Source organism: Castor canadensis, chromosome 1 (genome assembly GCF_047511655.1).
Source record: "Castor canadensis chromosome 1, mCasCan1.hap1v2, whole genome shotgun sequence".
Classification (NCBI taxonomy): domain Eukaryota; kingdom Metazoa; phylum Chordata; class Mammalia; order Rodentia; family Castoridae; genus Castor; species Castor canadensis.
In genome coordinates this window covers 115856806-115873862 of record NC_133386.1, presented here as the reverse complement: position 1 = coordinate 115873862, position 17057 = coordinate 115856806, and the positions used below count along the sequence as shown (strand labels likewise).

At 43.7% G+C, this 17057-nt stretch overlaps 1 protein-coding gene across 7 annotated transcripts in view; it reads left to right on the top strand.

Moving 5' to 3' along the window:
• The window catches only part of Fat3 (FAT atypical cadherin 3), a 611059-nt gene extending 596731 nt beyond the window's left edge, over positions 1-14328 (top strand). For 5 of the 7 annotated variants that reach the window (XM_074081331.1, XM_074081335.1, XM_074081356.1 and 2 more), the window contains 5 exons: positions 1036-1688; positions 5285-5398; positions 7442-7501; positions 8066-8101; positions 8703-14328. In XM_074081331.1, coding sequence (XP_073937432.1) covers positions 1036-1688; positions 5285-5398; positions 7442-7501; positions 8066-8101; positions 8703-9325 — 1486 coding nt within the window. In that variant the 3' untranslated portion in view covers positions 9326-14328. The remainder of the gene's footprint in view (positions 1-1035; positions 1689-5284; positions 5399-7441; positions 7502-8065; positions 8102-8702) is intronic. The other 2 variants (XM_074081345.1, XM_074081339.1) reach the window with 1 other exon arrangement.
• Positions 14329-17057: the final 2729 nt, after the last annotated feature.

The following is a 17057-nucleotide window of genomic DNA, read 5'->3' as shown; positions in this document are numbered from 1 at the left end:
CATAAACATAGAATCTGGAAAAGATGTAGCCCCTCCACCTACCCTTCCCCCGACCCCTTCCACCTGCCGGGCAGCCTCCAGCTTTCCAGTGGGACCAAAAATTACTGTAACCATTAGAGGAAAATGTCAGAGCCAAACATGTTTTTCCTCTTGAGAAACCCTGTAACGGGTACATAGGGTCACAGCTTTTTATGTGCAGTTCTATAATCTTGACAGCTGTGAGAACCTCCAATACTGCTCTGAGGCTCCTTCTAGTCTTTATTTATCTCATCTAGCAAGAATAACCTGTATGTCTCTTCTGTAGAAACACTGGTGTATCTAAAAATGAGGCCCTCAGCCAGCACAGTTCTTGTTGAGGGGCAAGAGTATTTTACACAATGTGAGAAATAAATACTATATGGTCCTTTCTAAAATTGCACGATTTAAAATTTTAGTATGCACCTGGCCCTGAAATACCTTTTCCATAGCATCAGTTCTTTGGCTTTCTACTCCTCTTCCCCCACATTCTTCCTTGGGTTGGGAGGAACACCTTTTTGCAAGATGATCACTAAGGGTCACCATAAGCACAGAAATGCCTAAATTAGGCCACTCTAGGCTTGCTCCAGTGATCCCATCTACTAAAGAGGAGGAGATATGGAGGATTGAGGTTTGTGGTCAGCCTAGACAAGGAGTTAGCCACACTCCATCCAAGTCAACCAATGAGCAGGATGCAGTGATGTGCTCCTGTCATCCCTGCTGCAGAAGTTGGGGCTCTGAAGCCACGCAGGCAAAAACGCCAGACCCTACCTGAAAAAAAGAGTGAAGCAGAAAGGGCTGGGGTGTAGCTCCAGAGGTAGAGCACCTGCCTCACAAGCATGAGGCCCTGAGTTCAAACCCCAGTACCACCAAAAAAAAAAAAAAAAAAAAGGGAAATCTAAATTAAGGCCCCCTCCACCACCATTTTTGTCCTGCTCCATCCATACCTTCAGGTGCTTTCTTGTCACTTAAGCACGCGTGTTCTGATCCTGATGCTGAGGGCTCTGCTTTGTCGCTAAGGTGCGAGGAGGACGTGAACGAGTGCGAGCGGGAGGAGTGCGAGAACGGCGGGGCCTGCGTCAATGTGTTCGGCTCCTTCCTCTGCAATTGCACGCCCGGCTTCGTGGGCCAGTACTGCGGCCTGCGCCCCGTAGTGGTGCCCAACATCCAGGCCGGCCACTCCTACGTGGGCAAGGAGGAGCTCATCGGCATCGCCGTGGTGCTCTTCGTCATCTTCACCCTGGTGGTCCTCTTCGTGGTCTTCCGCAAGAAGGTCTTCCGCAAGAACTACTCCCGCAACAACATCACGCTGGTGCAGGACCCGGCCACCGCTGCGCTGCTGCACAAGAGCAACGGCGTCCCGTTCCGAGGCCTGCGCGCGGGCGACGGCCGCAACCTGTACCAGGAGGTGGGGCCGCCGCAGGTGCCCGTGCGCCCCATGGCCTACACGCCCTGCTTCCAGAGCGACTCCCGGAGCAACCTGGACAAGATCGTGGACGGGCTGGGGGGCGAGCACCAGGAGATGACCACCTTCCACCCCGAGTCCCCGCGCATCCTCACGGCCCGGCGCGGCGTGGTCGTGTGCAGCGTGGCCCCCAACCTCCCGGCAGTGTCACCCTGCCGCTCGGATTGCGACTCCATCCGGAAGAATGGCTGGGACGCGGGAACTGAGAGTGAGTGGGAAGCAGCGGTGCCGTGTGTCGTGTTCCACGTAGTACTGGGAGCCTGCCGCGGGGCCACATGGTGGGAGGGAGTTAAGGAGAGGGGGCGAGAAACAGCGTACACAGCACTCGCTGTGACATATACCATCATCGACAAACACGTGGACCCGAGGAATTTGCTCTGGTTCCTATTTCATTTACACGTGGGCAGAATGAGGCTCAGAAAGGGGTCATGTCACATGCCCAGGGTCACAGTTTCCAGGAGGCTGCGGTGCTCTGTCCTGGTCTCCAGAATCTCTGCAATCTATGCTGTCCCCCCCCCACGGAGAGCCAAGTAGCTGCGAGGTGATGAACGTAAACTTGCTCTCAGAAGAAGCAAGTATTTTTAGGCCTAGAGTAAAGACAAGAGGGAAGCAGAGGAGCATTCGAGTTACACCAGGATGAGTAGAAGGGTCCCCCAGAGAAAGCAGGGCATTCCACGTGGACGGACCCCCATGATCAGAACAAGAGCAAGTCATTCTGTTTGGCTGCAGTGTCTGGCCCATGAAACAAAGGGTAACCATACAGCAAGAAAAGTGGCCGGAGCCAGTCGGACCTGAGGGTGGTATTTGCCTCTCCTTTTGGCCTCCTGCAGCAGAACTCTGAGCACAAAGGAGAGCCACAGGTGCACAGGCACCAAGGCAGGAAAGGGGTGTGGTGAATAACAAGAGGAGCTCAATGTAGTTGGAATCTGTTGAGCCGCTAGGGAGAGAATATGCATTTTAGCAGCAACAGTGGTGCAGGTTTTTAACAGGCGAGAGGCAGAATAATTGGATTTTTAAAATCTGGTTCACCTTTGGTAAATGTCACATTCTACCCCGTGTATAACAATAATAAAGAAATAAATTTTAAAAAAGAAAGCTGGTTTAGACTGATCCCTGGAAAGGGACTGAATAGTTGTGAATTGGGAAGAAAACAGAAAGCCAGTTAAGTAGCCTCTGTGAACATGTAGTTCAAAGATGGTGATTGCTTGCCCTGCCAGTCTCAGAGTGAGACTAAGGCAAGCTCCATTGTAACCTCTGACTTTCCATCAGGTTAAATGGTTTTATAAGCAGCAGTGGTGTCCTAGGTAGCACACGTTGCCTAAGGTCATGGTCACAGTACTACAGTGTATGTTGGGGGAGAAGAGAAGAGGTCGTTTCAAATGGTCCTAGAGAGCATGTACAGCCAAGGCGGTAACGAGTGTCCCTGTGGATATAGGGGACATTCCTATGTTATCTTCAAGCATGATAAGATTTTAGTAGCAAACCATTGAAGAGGGCCTCCCAGAAGCAGGTAGCAGCTAGACAGGGCAGAGGATGCATGATGGGATTACCCGAGGGGTATCTGGCTCTTTTCAGGAAAGACGTCAATGCCAGAGGTGAAAATGTGGACATGATCTGCATGCAGCACGGTTGGTGATTTCAGCGGGTGATCTTACTAAAGAATAGAGAGAAGTGGTCAAAGCAGGCCTCCAGCCGGACTTTGCAGATGCCTGAATGTGGGTGGAGGGCAGAAGGGCAGGAACCAGGAACAGGGGCACATACCAGCAAAGAGAAAGGAGGGAAAGAGAAGGGGACTACGCAGAAATCCAGAGGCGTCAGTAAAGTCAGCAATTTGAAGTGCTATAAAACCATCAAGGAGGACACAGTGTGTGTGTGTGGCAGCGAGTATGGAAACTGATCTCAACACCTGTAAGATTTTTAGAATTACAAGTGCTTCTTGGTGGAGCCATCAAGGTAGAAGCCAGAATGCAAGGGTTAGGGACAAAGATTTGGTGAGAATACACAGGTAAAGCCACCACTGCTGTGTCATCTCCTTCGATTGTCCCAGCTGGTTGCTAGCACACATACAGGCACCATTTCAAATCACCATTTCATAAGGGAGGAGAAAACTGATTTGAAGGGTGAAGTAGTTTGCCTAAGAGCACATAACCAGCAAAGGCAGGAGCCTCAGGCTCCAAAGTCTGTGCTCTTACCAGCACTGCTCTTGGAAGCTCGGGCAGGAAAGAGGGAGAAAGAAATAAGAGGAAGAGCTTGTCTTGATGAGAGAAAGGGGCCAAGAATGAGGTCTGTCTATTCTAGTCCTACCCTGTATGCCATCTACTAATTTTGTCTTTCAGTAGACACACTTGTATTTTAAGTAGCTGCCCTTGGATCTGAACCATAATGCACTCCCTCTCAAATTATCTGTACAGTTAGGATTTCCTGGAGTGTTGCCAGTCCACCAGCAAGTAGGATCTTTTTTATTTGCAATGAAGAGTTGGAGTTCCGAGTAAATGGAGAAGTAGGGAGTTTTATGCGTGGTGTGGCACTGCCTTCACAGGGCAGACTGTTTGTCACTTCCTTCTTTTAGTCAGGGCTAAGCTTGTGTACCCCTTGTGCTGTGCAGAAGCATGTCATCATATTCTGTGATGTAGCTGTTGGGAAGTGAATTTCTCCCTGGTGTCTCTCTCCACTTACATCACTTATTTATCCAACTCATCATTTCGCTGTGACTTCAACATCTGACAGCAGATGCAGAACACCCGCCTGCTCCTGACATCACCCTTTATGGAGGAAACAGTGATTTCTATGGCCACAAAGAAGAACTGTTACCCTAGTCATGAGTCTGTGTCTCTTTGTACCCTTACATTACATGATGGTTTGCAGCTTTTCCTGGTGACCATTTTCCATCCCTGCTACATGATGTGACAGCTTTATTTCCAGAATCCACCTCAGGCCAAAACTCACATTTCCCCCCAAAGTGTTGTTGGGTTTTATTGAATACATTTCATTCTTTGTTACCAAAGAAGAGTTAGCTGGTGAGACAATCTCTGTGAAACTAATTCATTTTGCACTTGACAACCTCAAGATATAGGTTGCTTTTATTGCTTCCTTTAGTCCATCAAATAAGTAGCCCCAGTGTGTGTGTGTGTGTGTGTGTGTGTGTGTGTGTCTGTCTGTCTGTCTGTCTGTCTTTCTACAGCAAAGAGGGAGGAAGGATGTGGCTAAGGGCACATCTACTCCACTGATTGTCCTCCTACCAGACATGATGCAGAGCCTTGTCATTCCCAAAAATGGTACACCACTGCCCTCTACGAGGTGCAGCTGAAAACTCCATTTGCTCCCCAGAGATGGAAGCTGGGATGAGCAGCTTAATGGCATTCTTGCCTATAAAATATTTATGCCCTATTTTAAAAGTAATCTCATTTAACCTGGTGTTGACACCACACCAGTTCATGTAAATGACACAAATTAAGTCTGAACAGTCAAGAGCAGCACAGCCACTTCATCCTCATTTCACTCTTCGTGTAGTCACTCCACTTCCAGGAGGGAACAGCTACTTTCGGCTGTCAGCTATTTGGAAGCTCATTTACCATGGGTTAAGGGGCTCACATCCATATTATAAATCACTTGATTGACAGACCTTTGCCCCCTATGGCACAATCAGTTTTCTATTGTGGAGCTAAGTTATTTTCTCTAAGCAAATGAAAGAGCCCTGAGAAGTGAATTAGACTGAGGGGTGGGGGAATGAGGAGGGAGAGCGGACTGAAAATCTGCACAAGGTAACCAGTGTCACTTCTGCTTTCTTTTTGACTATTCACAAAGACAAAGGGATTGATGACCCAGGAGAAGTGACCTGCTTTGCAGGCAGCAATAAAGGAAGCAACTCTGAAGTTCAGTCCCTCAGCTCCTTCCAGTCTGATTCTGGAGATGACAATGGTAAGAAGACTTCCTATTTTACCTGCAGGTGGGCTCCTGGGGTGGGAGACAGTGGCTGAGGGGAAGATGTGACTGGCAGTGTTTCTTGACCTGTTCGTGGGTTTTGAACATGTTTGCCAGCTTTCTCATTGACTCCCTTGGGGAGTGTCATTGCCAGAGAAGAAGGTCCTATTGAGATGCAGTTCTGAGCAGCCCCAAAGATCTGAGTCAGGGGTTGATAGTGCTCCTGTGGTCCTCCAGTAGTGTGTCCTCTTTGATTTGGATCACAATAGAATTATCATAGCCAAGAGAATGATGTATTTCTTCATTTTATTTTAATTTTGATTTCTTCCCTTTTCACTGTATTCTTAACCTCTTCATCATTAGAAATTAGTTCAGAGACAAGAATGCCTTCCTGCAGAACCAGTGACATCTTTTTTGAGCTGAATCTTCCTTTTGTAAATCATTTTGGGTCGTGGGATTTGGGAGAGTTGTTCAAAACTCTGAAGGAGTTCCTTAGAAAAATGCACACCCACCCAGAATGTTGCGTGCAAGTCCTTATGGCTCACAGACTGCTTTGATAACTCCAAATCTGTTATCTCTGCCTTCTGAGAACTTGTACTTCTGGAGAGAGTGCAAAGGCTGCACTGGGATTTCTGAGTTGAGAAACCAACTTTTGGGAATATGTTGTTCTCTGCTGAGTAGAGAGAGGGAAGCAGAAGCAGTCATAAAACTGAGTGCTTCCCATATGGTGCTAAGGCAAGAATAATTTTATATAGTCATCCATGGGGCAGGAAGCTCTACCTCAGCCTGTACCTTGGGTCATTCTTCCCATTTACCAGCAATTGGCCAAAATTGATGAATTAATAAACTAATAAAATCGTATAATCAGTCAACACATGAACCTTTGCTGAGTCTATGTGCTGGGCATTTTATATCACAGTACAAAATGAAAATGGCACAGTCTATGCCTCCAATGCAAATGCAAGAAGAGGTGAGCTCCAAGACTATAGCTGCAGTCATGAAAATAAAGTCATCTACTTTTACCACACCCACCCCCAGATCTCCTCTCCCTCATCACACAGTGGAACATGTAGAAGTCTCAATATAACTGTCTGCTTGGATAATAAGCCATAGAACTGGATTTCTTCTGACCTTTCTCAGAAAGGCAAGGGCACAGACCTTTGACCTAGGTCAGTTTGCCTTTGTACATCCTCCTTTCTTCATCCCCAGCAAGAGGAAATGCTGTAGTTTGCATTTTATATAAAACATCAAGAGCATACAATTTCAAACTCCAGGCAGCAGCTGCAGCTATGATGCCCAGTTGACAGTTCTCACAGGCTGTTTAGGTCCTGCACCTCCCATCATGGCTAACATTCAGGATTGCTCTCGACTCAGGCATTTGGAGCATTCATCAAATTCTATTTAAACTAGATCACCTCTCCACAAGGTGCATGCATCAGCCACTAAGGGAACTCAATTAGACCACAGAGATCTCCTTCATGATTCTATTTGAGAGGCCAATTGTAGACTTCTGTCCACGACTTAGCAGCAGGAGCTGAGCCTTGAGTTGGTGTAGGCTATGGGCAGCAGCCTTTGCACTCAGGCCTGCAAAGGTCATCTTCTATTGCTGGCACTGGGTTCAGCACAACAGGACTGACCACCAAATGCTTATCTCCAGGAACAGTGAGGTTGTCCTCTGAGAGCCACTGGGAGCTGCTAATGAGAAACTAGCATGAGCTTGATGAGCAACTGCTTTCCTAGATTGATTTCACTGGGCCATAGCTGTGAATTTATGACCCAGCAATCCTGCCAATCCTGCTTTTCAGGAGGACTGCTGCCATTTCTCTTCTATTCCAACAACCCCTCCATCCCCCACAAATGAGATCTCACTGGCACACTCCCTAAGGGACAGACAGTGGAGAGGCTTTGTGTACTTACTGTACCTTCACTGTTGTTGTTGTTGTTGTTGTTGTTGTTAAAAGAAGTTAACATGTGTTGGAAATACATAACTAACCTGAAGCTGTCCTTTCCCTCCCTCCCATCTTCTTTTCCTGCCAAAAGCGTCCATAGTGACTGTCATTCAGCTTGTCAACAATGTAGTTGATACTATAGAGAATGAAGGTATTTACTTTTTTTCTTCCATAGCATTTCTTTGTGTAAAGAGTTATCCTTTTAGAAGTTTTGCTTCCATACTACTGTGTAGCGGGGTGGCTTTAATCAAGAGGGGGCAATAAATAGGTGTCTTCAGATAAGATGCTGGATGCTTCTATATAGATTGAAATAACAATTTAAAAAAATAAATATTGGAGTATTCTTCTTTTAAAAATCCTTCTGAGAGAAAAATGTCCAATTAGTTAGAATCCAAATGAATATTAAATTCATTCTTACATTCAGCATGTATTCATTGAACACCTACTGTAAGCTGGGGATCCTGATGAAATCACCAAAAAGTACAATATTATGGGGATTAAATTAAATCAGTTAACACTTATAGCAACTTAATGAAATTATAGCATGATATAGATGGGATTTATGTTTCTATTCCCAAATAACAATGGGAAGAACATTTTAAAAGGCTAAAACTTAGTTCTTTATGAGGATTTATCGTAAGTCTTCTGAGGTGTTCTGCTTTATCTTTCCATGACTTGGTTTGTCAGATTTATTTTTCACTTTGTATTTAAACAGTGTCTGTCATGGACCAAGGACAGAACTACAACCGAGGTGACTGTGCCACAGCCCCAGGATAACATTTTATCCATGCATTTTTACATTGCTGAGTTCATTCTTACCCTGTCCCTCCCCCTCTGTCCTCGCTGAGACTCTGTGACCTGAATTTTGCATGTTCCAGTTGTCTCGTATGCTCAGTACCAAGGTGAAAGCTTCCTCTCCCGGCCTCATCCCCTGTGGCTGTGATCCATCCATTTGCCTGTACGCCCCCCTGCCTCCTGTGGTCCACAGTGTATTGGATGCATCTTTCTGCGAGCATGCTGCCAGCCTGGCTTTGCACAGCATGTGGATGGAAAGATGGGGTGGGAGGAGGATCGGAGCTTCTAGACCTTTGTCTCCTCAGCATGCCTTTGCTGCCCATCTCTCACAGCTCTGCAGCAGCCAGCAGTCTCTCAGAGTTAACATTGCCTTATTCTCCCCAAGCCAGAGCATGGCTGGCCTTGACAAACCCTTGTAAGGAGCATGCAGATGTCCCCAGCTCACTGGGCCTCCTGTGTGTTAAGAATTGCATGTCAGGCCCATTCTCTGCTCCTTTCCCAGTCCTGCCCCAAATCCAGTCTGGAGGAAATTAACTGTCATGGCTCTTCTCTCACAGCCTATCACTGGGACACTTCCGACTGGATGCCAGGGGCCCGTCTGTCAGACATAGAGGAAGTGCCCAATTATGAGAACCAGGATGGAGGGTCTGCACATCAGGACAGCACACGAGAGTTGGAGAGTGATTACTACTTGGGTGGTTATGACATCGACAGCGAATACCCACCCCCTCAGGAAGAAGAGTTCTTGAGTCAGGACCAGCTGCCCCCACCCCTGCCAGAAGACTTCCCGGATCAGTATGAGGCCCTGCCCCCCTCCCAGCCTGTCTCATTGGCCAGCACACTGAGCCCAGACTGCAGGAGAAGGCCCCAGTTCCATCCTAGCCAGTACCTCCCTCCTCATCCATTCCCCAATGAAACGGATTTGGTTGGCCCACCTGCTGACTGTGATTTTAGTACTTTTGCTGTGAACATGAACCAGGGAACAGAGGCCACAGGCCCAACAGATAGCATGTCTCTCTCCTTGCACAATTCCAGAGGCACCTCATCCTCGGATGTGTCAGCCAACTGCGGCTTTGATGATTCTGAAGTAGCCATGAGTGACTATGAAAGCGTGGGAGAGCTCCGCCTTGCCAACCTTCATATTCCCTTTGTGGAGACTCAGCACCAGACCCAAGTGTAGAGGGCATGTTGTGGGTTGTGGGTGCTCTTCCCTGCTCCTTACAGAAAAGTGGAAGGAGATTGGCTGGGCTCCTGTCTCAATGGAAAGTAGTCTGTGGAAATGTGCTATTTTCCACAAGGGACTTCTTCATAAGTCATATTGTCACAAGCAAGCTTGATTCCAATTGGGTGAAAAGGAAAGGCTCAGAAATTGTTTCTGAGAGGGACCAATAGTCCTTGGTGAAGGTACCTATGTTTGTGGCTGAAAATGCGAAGGAGGGGAAACGATTGCACTAAGTTAACAGGCGATCCTATATGGCTTAGTGCAGTATTGCATCCTACAAAGTGTGACAGGGTCAGCCCTTGCAGTATTAATAACTGGCAGTGATCAGAGAGCCATTGTTGCTTGTCACTTTGAGCCAATGAGATGATAATAGTAGTGATGATTGTTGGGAAAGTTAGAGTTTTAGGTAAAAGAAAAGAGAAACAATTATCAAATAAGGAAATGGGCTGAAGCCTTTAAAATCAACTATTTTTTTTAAATAAGCTGCCCAATTTTTGGCTATAAAACTAGGTTTGAGTAACATGTTTAGTAAGTTGAATTACTTTTGTTTGTGTTAAGCATCCAATATAATATAGTTGGGTTTTATGATCTTTGAGAAAGTTATCAATGAAGAGCAATACGAGACTATTTGGGCTGCATTGTGTGTGTTGGAAGGTTAATATTCAAACATTGGAAAGAATGTGAGTGTCTTGTTTTGGGTTTCCGGGTAAATATTCTTGGCCAGATCTGCAACTGTGACACTGCTGCAGAAATTGGCTTCTGTTCCTCCATTGTTCTCTAGAACAGAGATATTTAGAAGTTGAAGCAGAATTCACAAATTTGGGTGTTGGGGTGGAGGGAGGAAAATACGATACTTTCAAAGTGTTCAGCCCAGATGATCACAGTTCTTCAGAAGGCAGATAAAAGGTGTGTGTGTTATGTTGACTTGGTAGCATCACTATTATAAATATGGTTATGCTTAAAAGGAGAAGGTAGATTAGTTCCTGTGTATAAATTATAACAGTGTGTGTGTCTGGGCCTCTGTACAAATATGCGTTGCACTCAGTAAGGCTGCTCTTGAGGAAGGCTAACTTGAAGGTTTTAGGAAATGGACCATGTTGAAAATCCTGCCGGCAAGCTCGAGGCTTACCTTCCAATTTCTCTGCTTTCTATGGTGTTAGAGAAACACCAAATGCCATATTTTACTTCAATTCAGTTAAACTTATTTTGGTACTGCCATTTATATTAACTTATCAAAACTGTGCTTTTAAAAAAACAGAATTTTATAATTTTTCACAAGTAACCTCTGTTTGAAAAGTGTGTAATGTTTAATTACACCCTGGGATTTTCCTTCCATCTGATGTGGACTTTGGCCAAGACTTTCCAAAATTAACAGGAGAATCATTCACTGGAAATACAAAAACCCAGTACTCAAAAGTTAAAGTTGACAAATTGTGTAACTTTCCCCCTTTTCCTTAATCAGATTATGGCCAGGCATGCAGTGGCCATGGTAAATGAATGCATATTTGCACTATCTGCTTCAGGAGCACATCTCTGTGTCCACAGTTTCTGATGACATCCTGGCATTAGTGTGTGAATCATACTGTCCTGAGTCTGCGTCTTAGGGTTTCAGATGTGTTTAATCCACTTACTTCTTTATAGGAGTCAGTGTTTCTCAATGCTTGTCATTTTTTTTAAACAAAAATTCCTTTTCATTCCCAAACTTCCTGAGTAAGTGGATACACTTGACAGGTTTTTTAAGCCTTTCTCTTCCTGTCTCTTGGTTAGACCTACTCATGGAGGTGTTATACACACTGTGGTCTTGAAATAAATGAATTTCACTAAGGCTGCTTTCAAGAATAAAGTCTCTGATATTTTTCTTATGTAAGAAGCACATTTGCAAGAATCACAAAGAAAATGACAAACTAATGGTCTAGAATTGAATCACTGCTACACTTTAAATAATACGATGCCATAAAAGCCATCAAAGTAAAACCAACAATTCATTTCTTACCCCCAGGAAATACTAGAATGAGATGAATGCGGTTGAGTTGCTGGTGCTTACACAGCATCTCTTCCAGGGATAACACCTGACTGGCACAGTAATGAAGGCATAAATAGATCCTAATGCAGTTGGGAAGTCACTGAAGAAATTCCTGCTTACCCTTTGCTCTGACCTACACACAATACCTCTGTCTTCAGAATGTCTTTCCCTAATTTTTTTTATTATTATTTTATTTTTTATTTTATTCATATGTGCATACAGTGTTTGGGTCATTTCTCTCCCCTTCCCCCTGCCCCCTCCCTTACCTACCCCAGTCCTTCTCTCTTCCCCCAACCCCCTTGCTATCTCCCTGATTTTCTACAGAATAGCTCTGTAGCTAAATACATAGTAGCCAAGCATGTGCTAGGTTTTGATTCACTAGCTGTAAACACATGATATCTCTTCATCTTTTGAAAAGCTGGGTTCCCCTATAGTTTACAGAATGGTTTACAGTCAGGCTAAGATGGAACCAAGTGGCATAACCACCGATTCAAAGAACTGGAAGCGTCCTTAAGATTTGCTCGTCTGGCCCCCTATTTTATGAAAGAGGAAATATGCCCAGAGAGGGGAAGAACCCTGCCCAGGCTCACGTAAGAAGTGCAGTAGGGAACTAAGGACGAGAGCCTACCCAATAGCCAACATTCTTTTTCAATAACGTTGTTCTCCATTAACCAGCCTTGACCATAGCAGACATTGCTTTTTTCTGATGGACCCTCTAGTTCCTACCATTCTGTCTTTGGAATATGTAAGAAAAGAAAATTCAAGGAGAATGTTTCTGGAGCCCTCATAATCTTGTTTCTTTGAAGCAGCACCACCCCCAGGAAGGATGCACTTGCAGAATTCCTACATTTCTTTGGACATTCATCAAAATGCTGCTTTTACAGAATGAATGTTCATACATGGGGATGATAAGTACAGAACTGTACTCAGCCCAGTCATCAATTGCAGTGAAACTGATTATAGAATAATCAGATTCAGTTTTTGTTTTTGTTTTTTTCCTTCTAACAGCACTACCTGCTGCTTGTTCCTTCCCCCCTCCACCATGATGAAGAACATGGGAACTATTTAAGCCAATGACTGTCTTTCTATTTTTTCTGACATGTGTTGTACACATTCTGGTTAGATTGGGAGTAGCTGGACTATGGTGTCTGACATACTCGAAGCAGGAGTCATGGGGCAGTAAAAGATGAAATGAGTAGATGCTTAATTTATTCCCTTTCCTCTTAAGAGTATCTTCCTGCTGAGTTCTTTTCAATTTCCTGCACATTCGTGAAATGCCATGGTAAAAGTCTTACTAATATAAGTTGGTCAAACCCATGCACCTCAGGTTTGACCTATAAGAGAATCAGTGTGAAAGTTTGGAAAGGGAACTTACTCTGAGATTTACTGGGAACTTTCCTTAGAACTCACTAGCACAGCCTGGAGAAAAGGCAAATTGAAAATATATTCCATTGGCCTCTTGCTTACTTCCCAGCCTTACCCTAATGCTGTGCCTGCATCATCACAGTCAGGGAGACTGAAAAAGGACTGATCAAAACAAACCATTGAAGACCCAGAAAACACTCTTAGGTGAAACAGTTCAGGAAGAGCTAGTGTTTGTGTTGCTTGGATTGTCCAGATAATTGTCTGCCCTCTTCAGTTTGCTGCCTGTCAGCACACAGATATTGCCAAAACAGTCAGGCTCTGATGTCTTGTGCTCTTTGTTTCAAACATTGGCAAATGGGGATTTGAAGAGGCATTTCTTCAGTGTCATCATTTTGTGTGGTCTGTGAGAAGGTGGTTTTGTGTTTTCGCTGGTTTTGTCCTGCAACATTCAACTGCACATTAGTCTGACGACAACCCACATCTTTGAGCTTCTGGTTGTGTAATCCTGGAGTTTCAAAGTCACTGTGTGTGGGTTTGGCGTCAGTTTACATTTAGCCAGCTGGCTAAGATAGGAAAAAAATAAGGTATTTCTTTCCTTATATAATAATGAAAAGCAATAATTACAAGTATGTAATAATACACGAAGGCCATAATTAGTCTCTTCCAGTGTTTAGGATGCACTAGAGAATTGTGTAGTCATTTGGAGTGTGTTCAGATCCATTAGTGTATACTGTAGTACCCTTCCAGCAAACAGATACCTGAATTGCTATTCCACAATTTTATTAGCCCATACTACTGCATTTTGGGAGTGACAAATGAGTTTGGAAATGCAAGCAGTTCTTTTAAAGCACTGTATCAGAGACTGTCTTGTACATTTACCTGTTGCAAACAGGCTGCTTTGTAAAAGATGTATGTTTTGGTGTTTAAAATGTTTATAAAATTGTATATAAATGTTTCAATTTTCCAGGCTTTTGTAGATACTATATTTGATGCCTACCAGGATGCTTTAATTTTGAGGGTCGAATATAATTCTAAGTCATCCACCTTGTTGGTCTGCAAACTTTTGAGGTAACTACATACAAAAAAATAAGACTTTAGATTTGAGAATGATTTTTTTTAATTATTTCAAAATGTACTGTAACTTTTCTTTGGTTCTACTGTTTTCACTTAACCTCCTCTGTTTTCAAGAAAATGTTTCTATTGACATTTTTTTAAAGATGAATGTGTTTTGCCCAGTTATTAAGCAACTGATCAAGATGAGGTGTATCATTTCTTCTCACACATGCACACTCACCTAAACTTGCACACACATCACACACCAAAACTTATGCAAAGCGGAAAGCTAACACTTGAAGTGGATCTTGTCCCTATGGAAATGGATTGTTCCTGCATATATTGCTGTTGGCGGTATTCAGTCTTGTGTTCTTTTTCTAAAAAAAATGAAAGAAAAACAAACAAAAAAACACAGCCAAAAAAAAAAAAGACAAAAGACAAAAAAAACCAACAGTGTACAGGTTTGTAACTGCCAAAATTTGATGGTCAAAACAAGTTTTCAAGTAAAAAAAAAAATGAAGCCGTTTGTTGTGCTGACTCTTTGTAAGTGGTTCCTGTGTGTGTCCTGGGTTTCCCTGGCTAATTTCTCACATGGCACCTAGGAGGGTATATTCTGCAGGGCAGAGTGAAAAGGCCAATCTCAGCAATTCAATTCTCATCTCCACTCAAAGAACACAGTCTCTGGCCTGAAGGAAATCTTTTGGTTTCGTTGTGTTTTGTGGCTTTTTTCCTCTCAAAGACTTTCTGCCTTTGTTGAGATGCACGTACGTTGGAGTCTTCTGTAACTTCTTACTGGACACATTCTCTGTGGTGCTTTTAAGAGTGCCAGAGGCTAGAATAGGTAAGGGCCCTCAGGTTCCACCTCTGCAAAAGTGTCCCCTAAGCACAGCTCTGTCTCTTCTTGGCAGTAGGTGCAGTACTACTCTCTCAAAAAAAAAAAAAGTTTTCTCAAAAGTTTGGGGCATAGTTGGTGCTTGAGTTTGCCTCTACGTCTCCAGAAATTCTACATGGAGTGAAATGAGTTAAAATGTATAAGGCAATTTGGGAGGGTACAGAGCTCAAATTGACAATTTGAAGATGAGAGACAACACAAAAAGGTAGTCTAAGACCCGGAAGACTCTAGAAAGAAGCTAATCTGTGCCTTGCTTTGGTGAGGGCAGGCCAAGGCCTATAGCCAGTAAGCAAATGTCCAGAGGCTGCCATCAGAGTGGGCCCTGTCTACACCAGCAGCAGAACTCAACCTGTCCAAGGATCCTGTCCAAGATTCAGCCAGGGAGTCACAACTCCATGAGAAATGGCTACAGCTAGACATGAGTCTTCTTTCTTGAAATCCTTATTGACTTCCACCTTCAGAACTCACTGAGTTCTGGGAATTTGTCCATACCCCCAGAGGTATGCAGGTGTTTTAACAGCTGGGTTTATGCACCCACTGGCAGCATAAACCAATTCCTTTGGTATAAAGACAGCTATCATGACTGATTTTGCACTACCAAGGTAATGGGAAGCGGTTCACAATATTCCTGAGAGTCTAACAGTCTCACCAGCCAGTAGGAGCTACGCCAAGGGTCCCCCCACACCACCACTACACCATAAGTTACCTGAAGGCAACGTAGCGTCATCACCTCACAGTAGTATACATATGGCCCTCATTCAATGTTTTAGAATGAAAAAATTAATGACATTTTCAGGTAAATAACCCTTGTCCTCCTTGATCCTTCCTCATTTTGGTAAATTTAGCCACTTTACTGAGAAGGATTAGAGAAACAGAGCTAAAATGATGAAGTCTCCTTTCTTTCAACCCTACACCACAGTGATATGTTCATGATTTTAGTAACAGGAAAGTATTTACATGTATGTCTTTTGTATGGCCACCTTTTGCAGAAAGATAATTGGTTTAAAATCTTCATCCATATGTTTAAAATGGCAGATCAATCCAGAGATGTTAATTAAAAACTTATATTGGACTCTTGGGAGAACAGGAAAAGAAAAAGACAGTTTTTATCTACCTGCATTCTCTGCTAGTTCTTTAAGATAGAAGGGCTGGCACCTAGCTTGGAAATAGTTATATATGAATCTCTCTCTCTTTCTCTCTCTCTCTCCTCTCTCTCTCTCTCTCTCTCTCTCTCTCTCTCTCTCTCTCTCTCTCTCTCTCCCTCTCTGTCCCTGGGTCAGAGATTTAATTATTCACCAAGAAGATTCACAGAACTCAGCATGTAGTCATACAGCTATGATTTATCACAATAAAAGGATTCAAAGAAAAAGTGTACAGGCTAGATTCTAGGGGATATCAGACGCAAGCTCCTAAGTGTCTTCTCCCAATGGAGTTACACAGGATGTATGACATGCAACAAAAGTTGGGACCACATGTGTGAAATTTTGTCAACCTGGGACACTCAGTAGAGATTGAGGAGTTGGAAGCCTCTGCCTAGGATGTACCAAAATCCCAGAACCACAGAATGATATCAGGTATTCTATATTAATGGCACTGGTTGTATGGTTTAGGCTTACCAAGCCACTCTTACCAGTTCTGGAAATGGTAGAGACCTTACCCAAATCCAAGTTCCCAGACAACAGTCAAGGATCAATCTTTCAAAAGGATATTGCACCTGTATGTTAACTTTCCTATTCACACTTCCTCTAAAATTTCCACCTGACTCCCATTTGCCATAACTCTTAACAGTGAATAATCTCAGTTCCTCGCAGAGTACATTGTGAGTATGTAGAGGACCTCTGAGTGGCCTGCCTGCTGCTCTTCCTCTAATCCTTACCTGCCTTCTCCATGGAAGCAAAAGAACTGGTCAACATGATTCAGCCAAAAGCATCCTGGGTGAAAGCAAGCTGATCAACAGAACATTCTATCAAATTGTGACTTGTGCAAAAATGGTCTCCTTCAGCCATCAGCTTCAAATAACTGGTAGTTTCCATATACAAATGGGAAGTTTTCCCATCTAGATGTGCAACTTGAAGCATTTTTCAAAATTCTTGCATTTTTGTCTCCATTTGCTTTTTAAAATGCTAATTAACTTTCAGACAATTATGCCTTCTTTATGCTGTGTTTTAATGAAGATTTGGGACAATCTAATTATCAAATAATAAGTGATAATTTGGAACAAACTGGCACAAAAATTAAAATAGCATAACATGCTGAGGAAGAATAAATGGCTTAAAAACAAAATTTTAAAATACTTTGTAAAAATGCTCTTCAATTTTTGTACTACAATAGAGCAATACTATAGATTTGTACTATGG